General features: G+C 70.5%; 1 protein-coding gene across 1 annotated transcript; it reads right to left on the reverse strand.

The window, feature by feature from the left end:
- Positions 1-1,455: 1,455 nt before the first annotated feature.
- On the reverse strand, positions 1,456-21,664 carry LOC142051411 (voltage-dependent calcium channel gamma-4 subunit-like). Its single transcript, XM_075080545.1, is given in 7 exon segments — positions 1,456-2,164; positions 2,166-2,248; positions 2,251-2,370; positions 4,352-4,492; positions 5,969-6,052; positions 20,846-20,953; positions 20,956-21,664. Coding segments are annotated over 7 exon segments (1,608 nt in total). The 3' UTR covers positions 1,456-1,801.
- Between the last annotated feature and the right edge of the window lie 166 nt (positions 21,665-21,830).

Below are 21,830 nucleotides of genomic sequence, written 5' to 3' on the forward strand. Positions count from 1 at the left end.
GAGGAAGGGGAGGATGAGGAGGGGAGGAGGAGAATGAGGAGGGTCGGAGGAAGATGAGGAGGGCAGGAGGAAGGTGAGGAGAGCAGGAGGATGAGGAAGGTAGGATGAAGGTGTGGGTGAGGAAGCGAGGAGGAAGATAAAGAGGGCAGGAGGAAGGCGAGGAGGAGGAGGAGAATGACGGCAGGAGGAAGATGAAGAGGGCAGGAGGAGGATGAGGATGAAGAAGGAGAAAGGTGAGGAGGAAGGCAAGAGGAGGGGAGAAGGAAGCAGGAGGATGAGAAAGGCAGGATGAAGGTGAGGATGAGGAAGCGAGGAGGAAGATGAAGAGGGCGGGAAGAAGGTGAGGATGATGAGGACAGGAAGAAGGTGAGGAGAGCAGGAGGATCAGGGTGAGGATGAGGATGAAGTCAGGAAGAAGGTGAGGAGGAAAAAGAGGAGGGGAGGAGGAAGATGAGGAGGAGAGCAGGGGTATGAGGAAGGCAGGATAAAGGGGAGGATGAGGAGGGGAGGAGGAAGAGGAAGAGGAGGAAGAGGAGGAAGGCAGGAGGAAGGTGAGGATGAGGAAGGCAGGAGGAAGATGAGGCTGAAGAGCGCAGGAGCTGGGGCAGCCGGGAGGGTCAGGGGGGTCCCCCAAGTGGGGCTGCTCTTGCTGTCGGTCCCCGGGGGGGGCCTGGCAGGATTTGGGTGCCCGGGGGGGTCCCCAAGGGGTGTCTGGGGGTGCCCAGGGGGTCCCGGGGTGCCCCTAAATGGGGGTGGTCTTGCAATTGAGGGTGCTGGTCCCCAGGGGGTCCCGGGGTCCTGGGAGGGTCCCCTAGGTGGGGGGGGTTCTTGTGGTTGGGGGTGCTGGTCCCCAGGGGGTTCTGGGGGGTCCCAGGGTGGTCCTGGCAGGGTCCTGGGGGGTCCCGGGGTGCCCCTAGACGGGGGTGGTCTTGCGGTTGAGGGTGCTGGTCCCCGAGTGGGTGCTGGGGGGTCCCGTGGGGGTCCCGGGGTGCCCCTAGACAGGGGTGGTCTTGCAGTTGAGGGTGCTGGTCCCCGAGTGGGTGCTGGGGGGTCCCGTGGGGGTCCTGGGGTGCCCCTAGACGGGGGTGGTCTTGCGGTTGAGGGTGCTGGTCCCCGAGTGGGTGCTGGGGGGTCCCGTGGGGGTCCTGGGGTGCCCCTAGATGGGGGTGGTCTTGCGGTTGAGGGTGCTGGTCCCCGAGTGGGTGCTGGGGGGTCCCGTGGGGGTCCTGGGGTGCCCCTAGACGGGGGTGGTCTTGCGGTTGAGGGTGCTGGTCCCCGAGTGGGTGCTGGGGGGTCCCGTGGGGGTCCTGGGGTGCCCCTAGACGGGGGTGGTCTTGTGGTTGAGGGTGCTGGTCCCCGAGTGGGTGCTGGGGGGTCCGTGGGGGTCCTGGGGTGCCCTAGACGGGGGTGGTCTTGCGGTTGAGGTGCTGGTCCCGAGTGGGTGCTGGGGGGGTCCCGTGGGGGTCCTGGGGTGCCTCTAGACGGGGGTGGTCTTGCAGTTGAGGGTGCTGGTCCCCGAGTGGGTGCTGGGGGGTCCCGTGGGGGTCCTGGGGTGCCCCTAGACGGGGGTGGTCTTGTGGTTGAGGATGCTGGTCCCCGAGTGGGTGCTGGGGGGTCCCGTGGGGGTCCCGGGGTGCCCCTAGACGGGGGTGGTCTTGTGGTTGAGGATGCTGGTCCCCGAGTGGGTGCTGGGGGGTCCCGTGGGGGTCCTGGGGTGCCCCTAGATGGGGGTGGTCTTGCGGTTGAGGGTGCTGGTCCCCGAGTGGGTGCTGGGGGGTCCCGTGGGGGTCCTGGGGTGCCCCTAGACAGGGGTGGTCTTGCGGTTGAGGGTGCTGGTCCCCGAGGCGCTGTCGGGGGGGCCCCCGGGGGGGTCCTTCCCAAAGGCGTTATGCAACTGCAAAAAGGGGGGGCCGGGGGTGCCGGGGGGGGGCGGCCCGGGGGGTCCCTCCCGCGATAGGGTGTACATGGAGATATCGGCGGGGGGGGGGCCCCCCCCGGATTTCCCGGGCGGGGGGAGGGGCGGCGGGGGGGGAGGGGAGGCATCCCGCGAACGACCCGGTTCGCTGGAGCGCGAACTGGAACGGGATCGTCGTCGGGGTCGAGGACGGGGACCCGGGGGGACGCGGGGGGGAGGGGGGGGGAGGAGGGGGTCCCGGCCCCCCCCCGGGCCCCCCCCGGGCTTTGCGGTGGCGCTCGATGTAGAGGTTGACGGCCAGGACGCCGATGGCCTCGGCCAGGATGAACGAGAGCCCCCGAAATAGAAGGACCAGCCGTAGGAGTAATGGCTCTTCTTGTCCTCGTCCCGCTTCGTCCCCGGGTCCCCCGCGTTGGCCGAGATGTAGACGATCACCCCGATGATGTTGCTGAGGCCTGTGGGGGTGGGGGGGCAAGGGGGGTGAGGGGGGGACGGGGGGGTGAGGGGGAGACGGGTGAGGGACAAGGGGATGAAGGACAGGGGACAAGGGGATGAAGGGATGAAGGGCGGGGGATGAAGGACAGGGGACAAGGGGATGAAGGGCGAGGGATGAAGGACAGGGGACAAGGGGATGAAGGGTGGAGGATGAAGGACAGGGGACAAGGGGATGAAGGGATGAAGGGATGAAGGACAGGGGACAAGGGGACAAGGGGATGAAGGGCGGGGGATGAAGGACAGGGGACAAGGGGACAAGGGGATGAAGGGCGGGGGATGAAGGACAGGGGACAAGGGGACAAGGGGATGAAGGGCGAGGGATGAAGGACAGGGGACAAGGGGACAAGGGGATGAAGGGCGGGGGATGAAGGACAGGGGACAAGGGGATGAAGGGATGAAGGGCGGGGGATGAAGGACAGGGGACAAGGGGATGAAGGGCGGAAGATGAAGGACAGGGGACAAGGGGACAAGGGGATGAAGGGCGGGGGATGAAGGACAGGGGACAAGGGGATGAAGGGATGAAGGGCGAGGGATGAAGGACAGGGGACAAGGGGACAAGGGGATGAAGGGCGAGGAATGAAGGACAGGGGACAAGGGGATGAAGGGATGAAGGGCGAGGGATGAAGGACGGGACAAGGGGATGAAGGGATGAAGGGCGGGGGATGAAGGACGGGGACAAAGGGGATGAAGGGATGAAGGGCGAGGGATGAAGGACAGGGGACAAGGGGACAAGGGGATGAAGGGCGAGGAATGAAGGACAGGGGACAAGGGGATGAAGGGATGAAGGGCGAGGGATGAAGGACGGGACAAGGGGATGAAGGGCGAGGGATGAAGGACAGGGGACAAGCGACGGGGGATGAAGGACAAGGGGATGAAGGACAGGGGACAAAGGGATGGGGGATGAAGGACGAGGGATGAAGGGATGAAGGACAGGGAACAAGGGATGGGGAACAAGGGACAGGCAGGGGATGAGGGATGGGATGAAGGACAGGGGACAGGGAATGAAGGACAGGGGACAATGGGACAGGGAACACACATGGGATGAGGGACAGGGGGCGAGGGAGAGGCAGGGGACGGGCAGGGGATGGGACGAGGGACAGGGGATAAGGGGATGGGGGACACGCAGGGGACGAGGGGCAGGGGACGAGGGACAGGCAGGGGATGGGACGAGGGACGGGACAAGGGGACGGGGGACATGCAGGGGTCAAGGGACACACATGGGATGGGCATGGGACGAGGGACACGCAGGGGACGAGAGACAGGGGACGAGGGACAGGCAGGGGCCACAGGGCCCATTCAGGGCTGCAGCTCCAGGTCGCGCCCCCCAGGGGTCCCCCCAGTGCCCCCCCAATGGCTCCTCCCACAATCCTGGGGACCCCCCTGCCCCCCCTCCCCCCCAACGGGACCCCCTGGGATCAGGGTCCCCCCCTCCAACAGCATCCCCTGGGCAGGGATTGGGCCCCCCCAATGGAACCTCTTGGGATCAAGGGGACACACCCACCCCCTGGGATCTTGGGGACCCCCTAGCCCCCCTCAGGGATCCTGCTGGGATTGGGGGCCCCCTCTGAGGGATCCTGGCTGGGATCGGGGACCCCTCCCCAAGAGACCGGGGCATGTGGGGGACCCAGGAGACCCCCCCAAGGTGTCCTGGCTGAGACTGGGGACCCCCCCCCAAGAGACTGGGGGACCCAGGGGACCCCCCAAGGTGTTCTGGCTGGGGTCGGGGACCCCTCCCCAAGATACAGGGGGACCCAGGGGACCCCCCAGGGATCCTGCTGGGATTGGAGGGGACCCCCCAAGGTGTCCTGGCTGGGATCGTGGACCCCTCCCCAAGAGACCAGTGGACCCAGGGCACCCAGGGGACACCTCAAGGGGTCCTGGCTGGGATTGGGGACCCCTCCCCAAGAGACTGGGGGACCCGGGGGACCCCCCGCCACTGACCGGCAGCGACGAAGAGGATGCCGGCGCCCAGGACGAGGCTGGTGCGGGCGCGGCGCAGGCGGCTGGCGGCCACGCAGACCCCCCCCAGCAGCAGCAGGACGGCGCTCAGGATCGGGAAGATGCTGGAGGCCCGGACCACCCCTGCGGGAGCCCGCCCCCTCGTTAGAGCCGGCCAATGGGAGTCCCCGGGGCTGGCAGCCAATCAGAGCCCACGAGCGCTGTGGGATCTGTCAGCCCCGGCCAATGGGAGGCTGTTAGGTAGATGGCCAATCGGAGCTCACAAATAGCGTGGGATCTGGTAGCTCCGGCCAATGGGAGCTCATCAAGTAGATGGCCAATCAGAGCTCACGAATAGTGTGGGATCTGTCAGCCCCAGCCAATGGGAGCCCTGGTGCTGGCATCCAATCAGAGTGCATGAATAGCGTGGGGTCTGTCAGCCCTGGCCAATGAGAGCTCTGGGCTGGCAACCAATCAGAGCCCCACGAGCACCCTGGGATCCATCAGCCCCAGCCAATCAGAGACCACAGGTATGCTGAGATCCACCAGCACCAGCCAATGGGAGCTCCCCAGGCTGCAGCCAATCAGCGCCTGCGAGCCCCATAGGGATCCAGCCAAAGGGAGCCCTTAGAGGCATTAGCCAATCAGAGGAGAGCTCTTTGAGGGTGGGAACCAATGAGGAGAAAGGAGGACTGCGATCAGGAGCCAATCAGAGCACAGAGGCTCCTGTGGTTCTGAGACCAGAAACCAATTGGAAAGGAGAATTTCTTAAGGAGGGGAGGAGAGCAGCCAATCAGAGCACAGGATCCCCAGGTCCACTGCCACCGCCAGCCAATAGGGGTGCAGGGAGCCCTGACGCTCCAACCAATCAAGCCCCCTGCCTGGAGCCACAGCCAATCAGAGCTGGGCATGTGCTCCCTGTAGGTAGACCATCAGCCAATCAGCAGGACAGATTTCCTAGCAGAGCAGCCAATCAGAACGCAGCCCCCCCACCCCTCCCAGGCCAGCAGCCAATCAGAGGACAGAACCCTGGCACCCCACCCCGCCCCCAGCATCCCCGTTGCTAGGGGAGGGGCGTTGCCATGGCGTCGCCGTTGCTGGGAGCCCCGCCTTGTTGTTATGGGCGGGGCTTCCAGGGGAGCCCCGTTGCTGGGGGCGTGGCCAGAGGCTCGGTTGCCATGGGAGCGGCACGGGGCGGTTGCCACGGCAACACCAAGCCGGTTGTCACGGCATCACCATGAGGATGCCAGGGCTGGGGGGGTGGGGGGCGGTTGCCATGGCGATACCCCAGCGGTTGCCAGGGCAACGCCAGGATAACACCTGGGATGTCGGTGGGGTGATGCCAAGGCGGTTGCCGTGGCAACGGCAGGGCGGTTGTCATGGTGACAGCGGGGCGGTTGCCGCGGTGACACTGGGGCGGTTGCTGGGGTGATGTGGGGTGGTTGCCATGGCAATAGTGGGGCGGTTGCTGGGGTGACACCGGGGCGGTTGCCATGGCAATAGTGGGGCGGTTGCTGGGGTGACACCGGGGCGGTTGCCATGGCAATAGTGGGGCGGTTGCCGCGGTGACACCGGGGCGGTTGCCATGGCAATAGTGGGGCGGTTGCCGCGGTGACTCACGGAGCAGGTACTCGGCGCTGTCGTGGTCGTACTCCATGTCCTCGGGGAAGTGGTTGATCTTCAGGCACAGCCCCCGCTTCAGGCCTGCGGGGACACGGGGACACCGTGGGGACACCGTGGGGACGGGGACACCGCGGGGACACCGCGGGGACACCGCGGGGATGGGGACACCGTGGGGACGGGGACACCGCGGGGACACCGCGGGGACACCACGGGGACGGGGACGGGGACACCGCGGGGACGGGGACACCGTGGGGACGGGGACACCGTGGGGACGGGGACACCGCGGGGACACCGTGGGGACGGGGACGGGGACACCGTGGGGACAGGGACACTGCGGGGACGCCGTGGGGACGGGGACACCGTGGGGACGGGGACACTGTGGGGACACCGCCGAGATGGCGACACTGCGGGGACGGGGATGGGGACAGGGATGGGGACAGGGATGGGGACACCGTGGGTCGGGGACAGGGATGGGGACACCGTGGGGACACCGTGGGTCGGGGACAGGGATGGGGACCACCGTGGGGATGGGGATGGAGACAGGGACAGGCATGGGGACACTACGGGGACACTGCAGGGACGGGGATGGGGACACCGCGGGGACGGGGGCACCACAGTGATGGGGACAGGGATGCTGTGGGGCTGGGGACAGGGTTGGGGACAGCGTGGGGATGGTGACACCATGGGGATGGGGATGGGGACAGGGACACTGTGGGGACGGTGACACCATGGTGATGGGAACAGGGACAGGGCTGGGGACACTGTGGGGACAGGGACACCGTGGGGACACCGTGGGGATGGTGACACCACGGTGATGGGGACAGGCATGGGGACACCAAGGGGATGGGGACAGGGATGCTGTGGGGCTGGGGACACTGCGGGGACGGTGACACCATGGGGACAGGGACGGGGTTGGGGACACCGTGGCATGGGGACGGGGACACCAAGGCAACGGGGACACGGCGAGGAGGGGGACACCGTGACCAAGGGGACACGAAGGGGAGAGGAACGGGGACACTGCGGGGGTGGGGGTGGGGACACGGTGGGGACGGGGACACCGAGGGCCGCCTCTGGCTGTGCCACCGCGGGGCTACAGGTCCCCCCAACACCAGGAGCTTCCCCCGACGGTGCCGTGAGGCCGCGAGCTTCCCCCGACGGTGCCGTGATGCCGCGAGCTTCCCCCGACGGTGCCCTGATGCCGTGAGCTTCCCCCGACGGTGCCCTGATGCCGCGAGCTTCCCCCGACGGTGCCGTGAGGCCGCGAGCTTCCCCCGACGGTGCCGTGAGGCCGCGAGCTTCCCCCCACGGTGCCCTGATGCCGTGAGCTTCCCCCGACAGTGCCCTGATGCCGCGAGCTTCCCCCGACGGTGCCCTGATGCCGTGAGCTTCCCCCGACGGTGCCGTGAGGCCGTGAGCTTCCCCCGACGGTGCCCTGATGCCGCGAGCTTCCCCCGACGGTGCCGTGAGGCCGCGAGCTTCCCCCGACGGTGCCGTGAGGCCGCGAGCTTCCCCCCACGGTGCCCTGATGCCGCGAGCTTCCCCCCACGGTGCCGTGAGGCCGCGAGCTTCCCCCGACGGTGCCCTGATGCCGCGAGCTTCCCCCCACGGTGCCGTGAGGCCGCGAGCTTCCCCCGACGGTGCCGTGAGGCCGCGAGCTTCCCCCGACGGTGCCCTGATGCCGTGAGCTTCCCCCGACGGTGCCCTGATGCCGCGAGCTTCCCCCGACGGTGCCGTGAGGCCGCGAGCTTCCCCCGACGGTGCCGTGAGGCCGTGAGCTTCCCCCGACGGTGCCCTGATGCCGTGAGCTTCCCCCGACGGTGCCGTGAGGCCGCGAGCTTCCCCCGACAGTGCCCTGATGCCGCGAGCTTCCCCCGACGGTGCCGTGAGGCCGTGAGCTTCCCCCGACGGTGCCCTGATGCCGTGAGCTTCCCCCGACGGTGCCGTGAGGCCGTGAGCTTCCCCCGACGGTGCCGTGAGGCCGCGAGCTTCCCCCCACGGTGCCGTGAGGCCGCGAGCTTCCCCCGACGGTGCCGTGAGGCCGTGAGCTTCCCCCGACGGTGCCATAATGCCGTGAGCTTCCCCCGACGGTGCCCTGATGCCGTGAGCTTCCCCCGACGGTGCCGTGAGGCCGCGAGCTTCCCCCGACGGTGCCCTGATGCCGTGAGCTTCCCCCGACGGTGCCGTGAGGCCGCGAGCTTCCCCCGACGGTGCCGTGAGGCCGTGAGCTTCCCCCGACGGTGCCGTGAGGCCGTGAGCTTCCCCCGACGGTGCCCTGATGCCGTGAGCTTCCCCCGACGGTGCCGTGAGGCCGTGAGCTTCCCCCGACGGTGCCGTGAGGCCGTGAGCTTCCCCCCACGGTGCCGTGAGGCCGCGAGCTTCCCCCGACGGTGCCGTGATGCCGCGAGCTTCCCCCGACGGTGCCCTGATGCCGTGAGCTTCCCCCAACGGTGCCGTGAGGCCGCGAGCTTCCCCCGACGGTGCCGTGAGGCCGCGAGCTTCCCCCCACGGTGCCGTGAGGCCGCGAGCTTCCCCCGACGGTGCCCTGATGCCGCGAGCTTCCCCCGACGGTGCCGTGAGGCCGCGAGCTTCCCCCGACGGTGCCGTGAGGCCGCGAGCTTCCCCCGACGGTGCCCTGATGCCGTGAGCTTCCCCCGACGGTGCCCTGATGCCGCGAGCTTCCCCCGACGGTGCCCTGATGCCGTGAGCTTCCCCCGACGGTGCCGTGAGGCCGCGAGCTTCCCCCGACGGTGCCCTGATGCCGTGAGCTTCCCCCGACAGTGCCCTGATGCCGCGAGCTTCCCCCGACGGTGCCATAATGCCGCGAGCTTCCCCCGACGGTGCCGTGAGGCCGCGAGCTTCCCCCGACGGTGCCCTGATGCCGTGAGCTTCCCCCGACGGTGCCCTGATGCCGCGAGCTTCCCCCGACGGTGCCATAATGCCGTGAGCTTCCCCCGACGGTGCCATAATGCCGTGAGCTTCCCCCGACGGTGCCATAATGCCGTGAGCTTCCCCCGACGGTGCCCTGATGCCGTGAGCTTCCCCCGACGGTGCCCTGATGCCGCGAGCTTCCCCCGACGGTGCTGTGAGGCCGCGAGCTTCCCCCGACGGTGCCGTGAGGCCGCGAGCTTACCCCGATGGTGCCATAATGCCGCGAGCTTCCCCCGACGGTGCCCTGATGCCGCGAGCTTCCCCCGACGGTGCCGTGAGGCCGTGAGCTTCCCCCGACGGTGCCCTGATGCCGCGAGCTTCCCCCGACGGTGCTGTGAGGCCGCGAGCTTCCCCCGACGGTGCCGTGAGGCCGCGAGATTCCCCCGACGGTGCCCTGATGCCGCGAGCTTCCCCCGACGGTGCCATAATGCCGTGAGCTTCCCCCGACGGTGCCCTGATGCCGTGAGCTTCCCCCGACGGTGCCGCGAGGCCGCGAGCTTACCCCGACGGTGCCATAATGCCGCGAGCTTACCCCGATGGTGCCGTGAGGCCGCGAGCTTCCCCCGACGGTGCCGCGAGGCCGCGAGCTTCCCCCGACGGTGCCGTGAGGCCGTGAGCTTCCCCCGACGGTGCCGTGAGGCCGCGAGCTTCCCCCGACGGTGCCATAATGCCGCGAGCTTCCCCCGACGGTGCCATAATGCCGCGAGCTTCCCCCGACGGTGCCATAATGCCGCGAGCTTCCCCCGACGGTGCCGTGAGGCCGTGAGCTTCCCCCGACGGTGCCGTGAGGCCGTGAGCTTCCCCCGACGGTGCCGTGAGGCCGCGAGCTTCCCCTGACGGTGCCGTGAGGCCGTGAGCTTCCCCCGACGGTGCCACGAGGCCGCGAGCTTCCCCCGACGGTGCCATAATGCCGTGAGCTTCCCCCGACGGTGCCCTGATGCCGCGAGCTTCCCCCGACGGTGCCATAATGCCGTGAGCTTCCCCCGACGGTGCCCTGATGCCGTGAGCTTCCCCCGACGGTGCCCTGATGCCGTGAGCTTCCCCCGACGGTGCCGTGAGGCCGCGAGCTTCCCCCGACGGTGCCATAATGCCGCGAGCTTCCCCCGACGGTGCCCTGATGCCGTGAGCTTCCCCCGACGGTGCCGTGAGGCCGCGAGCTTCCCCCGACGGTGCCGTGAGGCCGCGAGCTTCCCCCGACGGTGCCGTGAGGCCGCGAGCTTCCCCCGACGGTGCCGTGAGGCCGTGAGCTTCCCCCGACGGTGCCATACTGCCGCGAGCTTCCCCCGACGGTGCCATAATGCCGCGAGCTTCCCCCGACGGTGCCACGAGGCCGTGAGCTTCCCCCAACGGTGCCGTGAGGCCGCGAGCTTCCCCCGACGGTGCCATACTGCCGCGAGCTTCCCCCGACGGTGCCATAATGCCGCGAGCTTCCCCCGACGGTGCCACGAGGCCGTGAGCTTCCCCCAACGGTGCCACGAGGCCGTGAGCTTCCCCCGACGGTGCCATAATGCCGCGAGCTTCCCCCGACGGTGCCACGAGGCCGTGAGCTTCCCCCAACGGTGCCACGAGGCCGTGAGCTTCCCCCGACGGTGCCATAATGCCGTGAGCTTCCCCCGACGGTGCCCTGATGCCGCGAGCTTCCCCCGACGGTGCCATAATGCCGTGAGCTTCCCCCGACGGTGCCCTGATGCCGCGAGCTTCCCCCGACGGTGCCATAATGCCGTGAGCTTCCCCCGACGGTGCCGTGAGGCCGCGAGCTTCCCCCGACGGTGCCGTGAGGCCGTGAGCTTCCCCCGACGGTGCCGTGAGGCTGCGAGCTTCCCCCGACGGTGCCGTGAGGCCGTGAGCTTCCCCCGACGGTGCCCTGATGCCGCGAGCTTCCCCCGACGGTGCCCTGAGGCCGCGAGCTTCCCCCGACGGTGCCGTGAGGCCGCGAGCTTACCCCGACGGTGCCCTGATGCCGCGAGCTTCCCCCGACGGTGCCATAATGCCGTGAGCTTCCCCCGACGGTGCCGTGAGGCCGCGAGCTTCCCCCAACGGTGCCGTGAGGCCGTGAGCTTCCCCCGACGGTGCCGTGAGGCCGCGAGCTTCCCCCGACGGTGCCGTGAGGCCGCGAGCTTCCCCCGATGGTGCCGTGAGGCCGTGAGCTTCCCCCGACGGTGCCCTGATGCCGTGAGCTTCCCCCCACGGTGCCGTGAGGCCGCGAGCTTCCCCCGACGGTGCCATAATGCCGTGAGCTTCCCCCGACGGTGCCCTGATGCCGCGAGCTTCCCCCGACGGTGCCGTGAGGCCGCGAGCTTCCCCCGACGGTGCCATAATGCCGCGAGCTTCCCCCGACGGTGCCCTGATGCCGCGAGCTTCCCCCGACGGTGCCATAATGCCGTGAGCTTCCCCCGACGGTGCCGTGAGGCCGCGAGCTTCCCCCGACGGTGCCGTGAGGCCGTGAGCTTCCCCCGACGGTGCCGTGAGGCCGCGAGCTTCCCCCGACGGTGCCCTGATGCCGTGAGCTTCCCCCGACGGTGCCCTGATGCCGTGAGCTTCCCCCGACGGTGCCGTGAGGCCGCGAGCTTCCCCCGACGGTGCCCTGATGCCGCGAGCTTCCCCCGACGGTGCCGTGAGGCCGCGAGCTTCCCCCGACGGTGCCCTGATGCCTCGAGCTTCCCCCGACGGTGCCCTGATGCCGTGAGCTTCCCCCGACGGTGCCGTGAGGCCGCGAGCTTCCCCCGACGGTGCCGTGAGGCCGTGAGCTTCCCCAGACGGTGCCCTGATGCCTCGAGCTTCCCCCGACGGTGCCGTGAGGCCGCGAGCTTCCCCCGACGGTGCCGTGAGGCCGTGAGCTTCCCCCGACGGTGCCCTGATGCCGTGAGCTTCCCCCGACGGTGCCGTGAGGCCGCGAGCTTCCCCCCACGGTGCCGTGAGGCCGCGAGCTTCCCCCGACAGTGCCCTGATGCCGCGAGCTTCCCCGACGGTGCCATAATGCCGTGAGCTTCCCCCGACGGTGCCCTGATGCCGTGAGCTTCCCCCGACGGTGCCGTGAGGCCGTGAGCTTCCCCCGACGGTGCCGTGAGGCCGCGAGCTTCCCCCCACGGTGCCGTGAGGCCGCGAGCTTCCCCCGACGGTGCCGTGAGGCCGTGAGCTTCCCCCGACGGTGCCATAATGCCGTGAGCTTCCCCCGACGGTGCCCTGATGCCGTGAGCTTCCCCCGACGGTGCCGTGAGGCCGCGAGCTTCCCCCGACGGTGCCGTGAGGCCGTGAGCTTCCCCCGACGGTGCCGTGAGGCCGTGAGCTTCCCCCGACGGTGCCCTGATGCCGTGAGCTTCCCCCGACGGTGCCGTGAGGCCGCGAGCTTCACCCGACGGTGCCCTGATGCCGTGAGCTTCCCCCCACGGTGCCGTGAGGCCGCGAGCTTCCCCCGACGGTGCCCTGATGCCGCGAGCTTCCCCCGACGGTGCCGTGAGGCCGCGAGCTTCCCCCGACGGTGCCGTGAGGCCGCGAGCTTCCCCCGACGGTGCCCTGATGCCGCGAGCTTCCCCCGACGGTGCCCTGATGCCGTGAGCTTCCCCCGACGGTGCCGTGAGGCCGCGAGCTTCCCCCGACGGTGCCCTGATGCCGTGAGCTTCCCCCGACAGTGCCCTGATGCCGCGAGCTTCCCCCGACGGTGCCATAATGCCGCGAGCTTCCCCCGACGGTGCCGTGAGGCCGCGAGCTTCCCCCGACGGTGCCCTGATGCCGTGAGCTTCCCCCGACGGTGCCCTGATGCCGCGAGCTTCCCCCGACGGTGCCATAATGCCGTGAGCTTCCCCCGACGGTGCCATAATGCCGTGAGCTTCCCCCGACGGTGCCATAATGCCGTGAGCTTCCCCCGACGGTGCCCTGATGCCGTGAGCTTCCCCCGACGGTGCCCTGATGCCGCGAGCTTCCCCCGACGGTGCTGTGAGGCCGCGAGCTTCCCCCGACGGTGCCGTGAGGCCGCGAGCTTACCCCGATGGTGCCATAATGCCGCGAGCTTCCCCCGACGGTGCCCTGATGCCGCGAGCTTCCCCCGACGGTGCCGTGAGGCCGTGAGCTTCCCCCGACGGTGCCCTGATGCCGCGAGCTTCCCCCGACGGTGCTGTGAGGCCGCGAGCTTCCCCCGACGGTGCCGTGAGGCCGCGAGATTCCCCCGACGGTGCCCTGATGCCGCGAGCTTCCCCCGACGGTGCCATAATGCCGTGAGCTTCCCCCGACGGTGCCCTGATGCCGTGAGCTTCCCCCGACGGTGCCCTGATGCCGTGAGCTTCCCCCGACGGTGCCGCGAGGCCGCGAGCTTACCCCGACGGTGCCATAATGCCGCGAGCTTACCCCGATGGTGCCGTGAGGCCGCGAGCTTCCCCCGACGGTGCCGCGAGGCCGCGAGCTTCCCCCGACGGTGCCGTGAGGCCGTGAGCTTCCCCCGACGGTGCCGTGAGGCCGCGAGCTTCCCCCGACGGTGCCATAATGCCGCGAGCTTCCCCCGACGGTGCCATACTGCCGCGAGCTTCCCCCGACGGTGCCATACTGCCGCGAGCTTCCCCCGACGGTGCCGTGAGGCCGTGAGCTTCCCCCGACGGTGCCGTGAGGCCGTGAGCTTCCCCCGACGGTGCCACGAGGCCGCGAGCTTCCCCTGACGGTGCCATAATGCCGTGAGCTTCCCCCGACGGTGCCCTGATGCCGCGAGCTTCCCCCGACGGTGCCGTGAGGCCGCGAGCTTCCCCCGACGGTGCCATAATGCCGCGAGCTTCCCCCGACGGTGCCATAATGCCGCGAGCTTCCCCGACGGTGCCATACTGCCGCGAGCTTCCCCCGACGGTGCCGTGAGGCCGCGAGCTTCCCCTGACGGTGCCGTGAGGCCGTGAGCTTCCCCCGACGGTGCCACGAGGCCGCGAGCTTCCCCCGACGGTGCCATAATGCCGTGAGCTTCCCCCGACGGTGCCCTGATGCCGCGAGCTTCCCCCGACGGTGCCATAATGCCGTGAGCTTCCCCCGACGGTGCCCTTATGCCGTGAGCTTCCCCCGACGGTGCCCTGATGCCGTGAGCTTCCCCCGACGGTGCCCTGATGCCGTGAGCTTCCCCCGACGGTGCCCTGATGCCGCGAGCTTCCCCCGACGGTGCCATAATGCCGTGAGCTTCCCCCGACGGTGCCCTGATGCCGTGAGCTTCCCCCGACGGTGCCCTGATGCCGCGAGCTTCCCCCGACGGTGCCGTGAGGCCGCGAGCTTCCCCCGACGGTGCCATAATGCCGCGAGCTTCCCCCGACGGTGCCGTGAGGCCGCGAGCTTCCCCCGACGGTGCCGTGAGGCCGCGAGCTTCCCCCGACGGTGCCGTGAGGCCGCGAGCTTCCCCCGACGGTGCCGTGAGGCCGTGAGCTTCCCCCGACGGTGCCGTGAGGCCGCGAGCTTCCCCCGACGGTGCCATAATGCCGCGAGCTTCCCCCGACGGTGCCACGAGGCCGTGAGCTTCCCCCAACGGTGCCACGAGGCCGTGAGCTTCCCCCGACGGTGCCATAATGCCGCGAGCTTCCCCCGACGGTGCCACGAGGCCGTGAGCTTCCCCCAACGGTGCCACGAGGCCGTGAGCTTCCCCCGACGGTGCCATAATGCCGTGAGCTTCCCCCGACGGTGCCCTGATGCCGCGAGCTTCCCCCGACGGTGCCATAATGCCGTGAGCTTCCCCCGACGGTGCCCTGATGCCGCGAGCTTCCCCCGACGGTGCCATAATGCCGTGAGCTTCCCCCGACGGTGCCGTGAGGCCGCGAGCTTCCCCCGACGGTGCCGTGAGGCCGTGAGCTTCCCCCGACGGTGCCGTGAGGCCGTGAGCTTCCCCCGACGGTGCCCTGATGCCGCGAGCTTCCCCCGACGGTGCCCTGAGGCCGCGAGCTTCCCCCGACGGTGCCGTGAGGCCGCGAGCTTCCCCCGACGGTGCCCTGATGCCGCGAGCTTCCCCCGACGGTGCCATAATGCCGTGAGCTTCCCCCGACGGTGCCGTGAGGCCGCGAGCTTCCCCCAACGGTGCCGTGAGGCCGTGAGCTTCCCCCGACGGTGCCGTGAGGCCGCGAGCTTCCCCCGACGGTGCCGTGAGGCCGCGAGCTTCCCCCGATGGTGCCGTGAGGCCGTGAGCTTCCCCCGACGGTGCCATAATGCCGTGAGCTTCCCCGACGGTGCCCTGATGCCGCGAGCTTCCCCCGACGGTGCCGTGAGGCCGCGAGCTTCCCCGACGGTGCCATAATGCCGCGAGCTTCCCCCGACGGTGCCCTGATGCCGCGAGCTTCCCCCGACGGTGCCATAATGCCGTGAGCTTCCCCGACGGTGCCGTGAGGCCGCGAGCTTCCCCCGACGGTGCCGTGAGGCCGTGAGCTTCCCCCGACGGTGCCGTGAGGCCGCGAGCTTCCCCCGACGGTGCCCTGATGCCGTGAGCTTCCCCGACGGTGCCCTGATGCCGTGAGCTTCCCCGACGGTGCCGTGAGGCCGCGAGCTTCCCCCGACGGTGCCCTGATGCCGCGAGCTTCCCCCGACGGTGCCGTGAGGCCGCGAGCTTCCCCCGACGGTGCCGTGAGGGCCGCGAGCTTCCCCCGACGGTGCCCTGATGCCTCGAGCTTCCCCCGACGGTGCCCTGATGCCGTGAGCTTCCCCCGACGGTGCCGTGAGGCCGCGAGCTTCCCCCGACGGTGCCGTGAGGCCGTGAGCTTCCCCAGACGGTGCCCTGATGCCTCGAGCTTCCCCCGACGGTGCCGTGAGGCCGCGAGCTTCCCCCGACGGTGCCGTGAGGCCGCGAGCTTCCCCCGACAGTGCCCTGATGCCGCGAGCTTCCCCCGACGGTGCCCTGATGCCGTGAGCTTCCCCTGACGGTGCCGTGAGGCCGCGAGCTTCCCCCGACAGTGCCCTGATGCCGCGAGCTTCCCCTGACGGTGCCGTGAGGCCGCGAGCTTCCCCCGACGGTGCCGTGAGGCCGCGAGCTTCCCCCGACAGTGCCGTGAGGCCGTGAGCTTCCCCCGACGGTGCCCTGATGCCGTGAGCTTCCCCTGACGGTGCCGTGAGGCCGCGAGCTTCCCCCGACAGTGCCCTGATGCCGTGAGCTTCCCCCGACGGTGCCGTGAGGCCGCGAGCTTCCCCCAACGGTGCCGTGAGGCCGCGAGCTTCCCCCGACGGTGCCATACTGCCGCGAGCTTCCCCCGACGGTGCCATAATGCCGCGAGCTTCCCCGACGGTGCCACGAGGCCGTGAGCTTCCCCCAACGGTGCCACGAGGCCGTGAGCTTCCCCCGACGGTGCCATAATGCCGCGAGCTTCCCCCGACGGTGCCACGAGGCCGTGAGCTTCCCCCAACGGTGCCACGAGGCCGTGAGCTTCCCCCGACGGTGCCATAATGCCGTGAGCTTCCCCGACGGTGCCCTGATGCGCGAGCTTCCCCCGACGGTGCCATAATGCCGTGAGCTTCCCCGACGATGCCCTGATGCCGCGAGCTTCCCCCGACGGTGCCATAATGCCGTGAGCTTCCCCCGACGGTGCCGTGAGGCCGCGAGCTTCCCCGACGGTGCCGTGAGGCCGTGAGCTTCCCCCGACGGTGCCGTGAGGCTGCGAGCTTCCCCGACGGTGCCGTGAGGCCGTGAGCTTCCCCCGACGGTGCCCTGATGCCGCGAGCTTCCCCCGACGGTGCCCTGAGGCCGCGAGCTTCCCCCGACGTGCCGTGAGGCCGCGAGCTTCCCCCGACGGTGCCCTGATGCCGCGAGCTTCCCCCGACGGTGCCATAATGCCGTGAGCTTCCCCCGACGGTGCCGTGAGGCCGCGAGCTTCCCCCAACGGTGCCGTGAGGCCGTGAGCTTCCCCCGACGGTGCCGTGAGGCCGCGAGCTTCCCCCGACGGTGCCGTGAGGCCGCGAGCTTCCCCCGATGGTGCCGTGAGGCCGTGAGCTTCCCCCGACGGTGCCATAATGCTGTGAGCTTCCCCCGACGGTGCCCTGATGCCGCGAGCTTCCCCCGACGGTGCCGTGAGGCCGCGAGCTCCCCCGACGGTGCCATAATGCCGCGAGCTTCCCCGACGGTGCCCTGATGCCGCGAGCTTCCCCCGACGGTGCCATAATGCCGTGAGCTTCCCCCGACGGTGCCGTGAGGCCGCGAGCTTCCCCCGACGGTGCCGTGAGGCCGTGAGCTTCCCCCGACGGGTGGCCGTGAGGCCGCGAGCTTCCCCCGACGGTGCCCTGATGCCGTGAGCTTCCCCCGACGGTGCCCTGATGCCGTGAGCTTCCCCCGACGGTGCCGTGAGGCCGCGAGCTTCCCCCGACGGTGCCCTGATGCGCGAGCTTCCCCCGACGGTGCGTGAGGCCGCGAGCTTCCCCCGACGGTGCCCTGATGCCTCGAGCTTCCCCGACGGTGCCGTGAGGCCGTGAGCTTCCCCCGACGGTGCCGTGAGGCCGCGAGCTTCCCCCGACGGTGCCGTGAGGCCGTGAGCTTCCCCAGACGGTGCCCTGATGCCTCGAGCTTCCCCGACGGTGCCGTGAGGCCGCGAGCTTCCCCGACGGTGCCGTGAGGCCGCGAGCTTCCCCCGACAGTGCCCTGATGCCGCGAGCTTCCCCCGACGGTGCCCTGATGCCGTGAGCTTCCCCTGACGGTGCCGTGAGGCCGCGAGCTTCCCCCGACAGTGCCCTGATGCCGCGAGCTTCCCCTGACGTGCCGTGAGGCCGCGAGCTTCCCCCGACGGTGCCGTGAGGCCGCGAGCTTCCCCCGACAGTGCCGTGAGGCCGTGAGCTTCCCCCGACGGTGCCCTGATGCCGTGAGCTTCCCCTGACGGTGCCGTGAGGCCGCGAGCTTCCCCCGACAGTGCCCTGATGCCGTGAGCTTCCCCCGACGGTGCCGTGAGGCCGCGAGCTTCCCCGACGGTGCCGTGAGGCCGTGAGCTTCCCCCGACGGTGCCCTGATGCCGTGAGCTTCCCCGACGGTGCCCTGATGCCGTGAGCTTCCCCCGACCGGTGCCCTGAGGCCGCGAGCTTCCCCCGACGGTGCCGTGAGGCCGCGAGCTTCCCCCGACGGTGCCATAATGCCGCGAGCTTCCCCCGACGGTGCCGTGAGGCCGTGAGCTTCCCCCGACGGTGCCCTGATGCCGCGAGCTTCCCCCGACGGTGCCGTGAGGCCGCGAGCTTCCCCGACGGTGCCCTGATGCCGCGAGCTTCCCCCGACGGTGCCGTGAGGCCGTGAGCTTCCCCCGACGGTGCCCTGATGCCGCGAGCTTCCCCCGACGGTGCCGTGAGGCCGTGAGCTTCCCCCGACGGTGCCGTGAGGCCGTGAGCTTCCCCCGACGGTGCCGTGAGGCCGCGAGCTTCCCCCGACGGTGCCGTGAGGCCGCGAGCTTCCCCCGACGGTGCCCTGATGCCGCGAGCTTCCCCCGACGGTGCCGTGAGGCCGTGAGCTTCCCCCGACGGTGCCGTGAGGCCGTGAGCTTCCCCCGACGGTGCCGTGAGGCCGCGAGCTTCCCCCGACGGTGCCGTGAGGCCGCGAGCTTCCCCCGACGGTGCCCTGATGCCGCGAGCTTCCCCCGACGGTGCCGTGAGGCCGCGAGCTTCCCCCGACGGTGCCCTGATGCCGTGAGCTTCCCCCGACGGTGCCGTGAGGCCGCGAGCTTCCCCCGACGGTGCCCTGATGCCGCGAGCTTCCCCCGACGGTGCCCTGATGCCGTGAGCTTCCCCGACGGTGCCGCGAGGCCGTAGCTTCCCCCGACGGTGCCGTGAGGCCGTGAGCTCCCCGACGGTGCCGTGATGCCGCGAGCTTCCCCCGACGTGCCCTGAGGCCGCGAGCTTCCCCGACGGTGCCGTGAGGCCGCGAGCTTCCCCCGACGGTGCCGTGAGGCCGCGAGCTTCCCCCGACGGTGCCCTAAGCTGCCTCGAGCTTCCCCCCGACGTGCCCTGATGCCGTGATCTTCCCCGACGGTGCCGTGAGGCCGCGAGCTTCCCCAGACGGTGCCCTGATGCCTCGAGCTTCCCCCGACTGTGCCGTGAGGCCGTGAGCTTCCCCCGACGGTGCCGTGAGGGCCGCGAGCTTCCCCCGACGGTGCCCTGATGCCGTGAGCTTCCCCAGACGGTGCCCTGAAACCGCGAGCTTCCCCCAACGGTGCCCTGATGCCGTGAGCTTCCCCCGACGGTGCCGTGAGGCCGCGAGCTTCCCCCGACGGTGCCGTGAGGCCGCGAGCTTCCCCCGACGGTGCCGCGAGGCTGCGAGCTTCCCCCGACGGTGCCCTGATGCCGTGAGCTTCCCCCGACGGTGCCGCGAGGCTGCGAGCTTCCCCCGACGGTGCCCTGATGCCGTGAGCTTCCCCCGACGGTGCCGTGAGGCCGCGAGCTTCCCCGACGGTGCCGCGAGGCCGCGAGCTTCCCCCGACGGTGCCGCGAGGCTGCGAGCTTCCCCCGACGGTGCCCTGATGCCGTGAGCTTCCCCCGACGGTGCCATAATGCCGTGAGCTTCCCCCGACGGTGCCCTGATGCCGTGAGCTTCCCCCGACCGGTGCCATAATGCCGTGAGCTTCCCCCGACGGTGCCGAGAGGCCGCGAGCTTCCCCCGACAGTGCCCTGATGCCGCGAGCTTCCCCCGACGGTGCCGTGAGGCCGCGAGCTTCCCCCGACAGTGCCCTGATGCCGCGAGCTTCCCCCGACGGTGCCGTGAGGCCGCGAGCTTCCCCCGACGGTGCGTGAGGCCGCGAGCTTCCCCCGACGGTGCCGTGAGGCCGCGAGCTTCCCCCGACGGTGCCGTGAGGCCGCGAGCTTCCCCCGACAGTGCCCTGATGCCGTGAGCTTCCCCGACGGTGCCGTGAGGCCGCGAGCTTCCCCCAACGGTGCCACGAGGCCGCGAGCTTCCCCGACGGTGCCCTGATGCCGCGAGCTTCCCCCGACGGTGCCCTGATGCCGCGAGCTTCCCCCGACGGTGCCGTGAGGCCGTGAGCTTCCCCCGACGGTGCCCTGATGCCGTGAGCTTCCCCGACGCTGCCATAATGCCGTGAGCTTCCCCCGACGGTGCCATAATGCCGTGAGCTTCCCCCAACGGTGCCACGAGGCCGTGAGCTTCCCCCGACGGTGCCACGAGGCCGTGAGCTTCCCCCGACGGTGCCACGAGGCCGTGAGCTTCCCCCGACGGTGCCCTGATGCCGCGAGCTTCCCCCAACGGTGCCGTGAGGCCGTGAGCTTCCCCCGACGGTGCCCTGATGCCGTGAGCTTCCCCCGACGGTGCCGTGAGGCCGTGAGCTTCCCCCGACGGTGCCCTGATGCCGCGAGCTTCCCCCGACGGTGCCGTGAGGCCGCGAGCTTCCCCCGACGGTGCCGTGATGCCGCGAGCTTCCCCCGACGGTGCCGTGAGGCCGCGAGCTTCCCCGACGGTGCCGCGAGGCCGCGAGCTTCCCCCGACGGTGCCCTGATGCCGCGAGCTTCCCCCGACGGTGCCGTGAGGCCGCGAGCTTCCCCCGACGGTGCCGTGATGCCGCGAGCTTCCCCCGACGGTGCCGTGATGCCGCGAGCTTCCCCCGACGGTGCCCTGATGCCGCGAGCTTCCCCCGACGGTGCCGTGAGGCCGCGAGCTTCCCCCGACGGTGCCGTGAGGCCGCGAGCTTCCCCCGACGGTGCCGTGAGGCCGCGAGCTTCCCCCGACGGTGCCCTGATGCCGCGAGCTTCCCCCCGACGGTGCCGTGAGGCCGTGAGCTTCCCCCGACGGTGCCGTGAGGCCGTGAGCTTCCCCGACGGTGCCGTGAGGCCGCGAGCTTCCCCCCCCCGACGGTGCCGCGAGGCCGCGAGCTTCCCCGACGGTGCCGCGAGGCCGCGAGCTTCCCCCGACGGTGCCGTGAGGCCGTGAGCTTCCCCTAACAGTGCCACGGGTCACGAGCTTCCCCCGATGGTGCCGTGAGGCCGTGAGCTTCCCCCCCCGCACCCCGACCCGACCGCGCCGCCCCCTCCACCCACCTTCGAGGCAGCAGATCCGCCAGAGGCCGGAGTGGGTCAACCCGCCGGGATCGCGACGGTCGCGATGGGCCGCGTCCTCGCCGGAGATGTTGCTGGTGTTGCAGATGAGGCGCGGGCGTAGAGCCAGTAGTCGGTGCCGATGGCGATGGTCATGAGGCCGAAGGCGGCGAAGGCGCCCACCGTGGTGAGCAGCACCTGCACCCCCTTCTCGCACCAAACCACCCCCTCCCCATTCCAGCGCTTGAGCGACTCCAGCCTGAACCGGACCCCGGGGAAAACCCCGGGGGGACCCAGGCGCCCGGCCGGATCCTGACCCCCCACCCTGCACCCCCCACACCGGGGTGGGAGCACCCAGGCGTTCGGGTGGGCGAGAGGGTGACGGGGGCGCGGGGAAAAGGACACCCCCCCGCCCCGAATTTGATGCCTACACCCCTCCCCCGGCTGCTGGGGGTATGGGGAGGGGACCCAGGCGCCCGGGCCCTGCTGCTGGGACCCCCCCCTACACCCCTCTGCCTTCCTTGGGGACCCACTGCTGGGACCCCTACACCCCCCCACCTGCCCGGGGCGTGGGGAAGGGACCCAGGCGTCTGGGGTTGCCCCCCCACCACGTCTCAGGGCCCCGGGGGGGGGCGAGCGACGCCCGGGGCCGTGTCCATGGAGGGGGGACGTGGCCGCGGCTTCGCCCGTTCGCCGGCGCCGGCGGCTCCTCCGTGACGGCCAGCGAGCTGCGGAGACACGGGGGGGGGCGGGGCTTGCACGAGGGCTTCGCACGAGGGCTTCGCACGAGGGCGTCGCACGAGGACACGCGGCCTCGTGCATCGAGGCATGTAGCCCCCCCGCCCCCCGCCAAGAGGAGGGCCGTATAAACCCTCGTGCAGGTCGCACACGCGTGTGCGCTGTCCGTCCCCGTGTCATATCCACACCCCACACCCCCCCCCCCCCCACCCGTCACGCGTGCTGACTCACGCTCGCGCGTCACACGCGG

The sequence above is a fragment of the Phalacrocorax aristotelis genome, unplaced genomic scaffold (genome assembly GCF_949628215.1).
Source record: "Phalacrocorax aristotelis unplaced genomic scaffold, bGulAri2.1 scaffold_338, whole genome shotgun sequence".
NCBI classification, from domain to species: domain Eukaryota; kingdom Metazoa; phylum Chordata; class Aves; order Suliformes; family Phalacrocoracidae; genus Phalacrocorax; species Phalacrocorax aristotelis.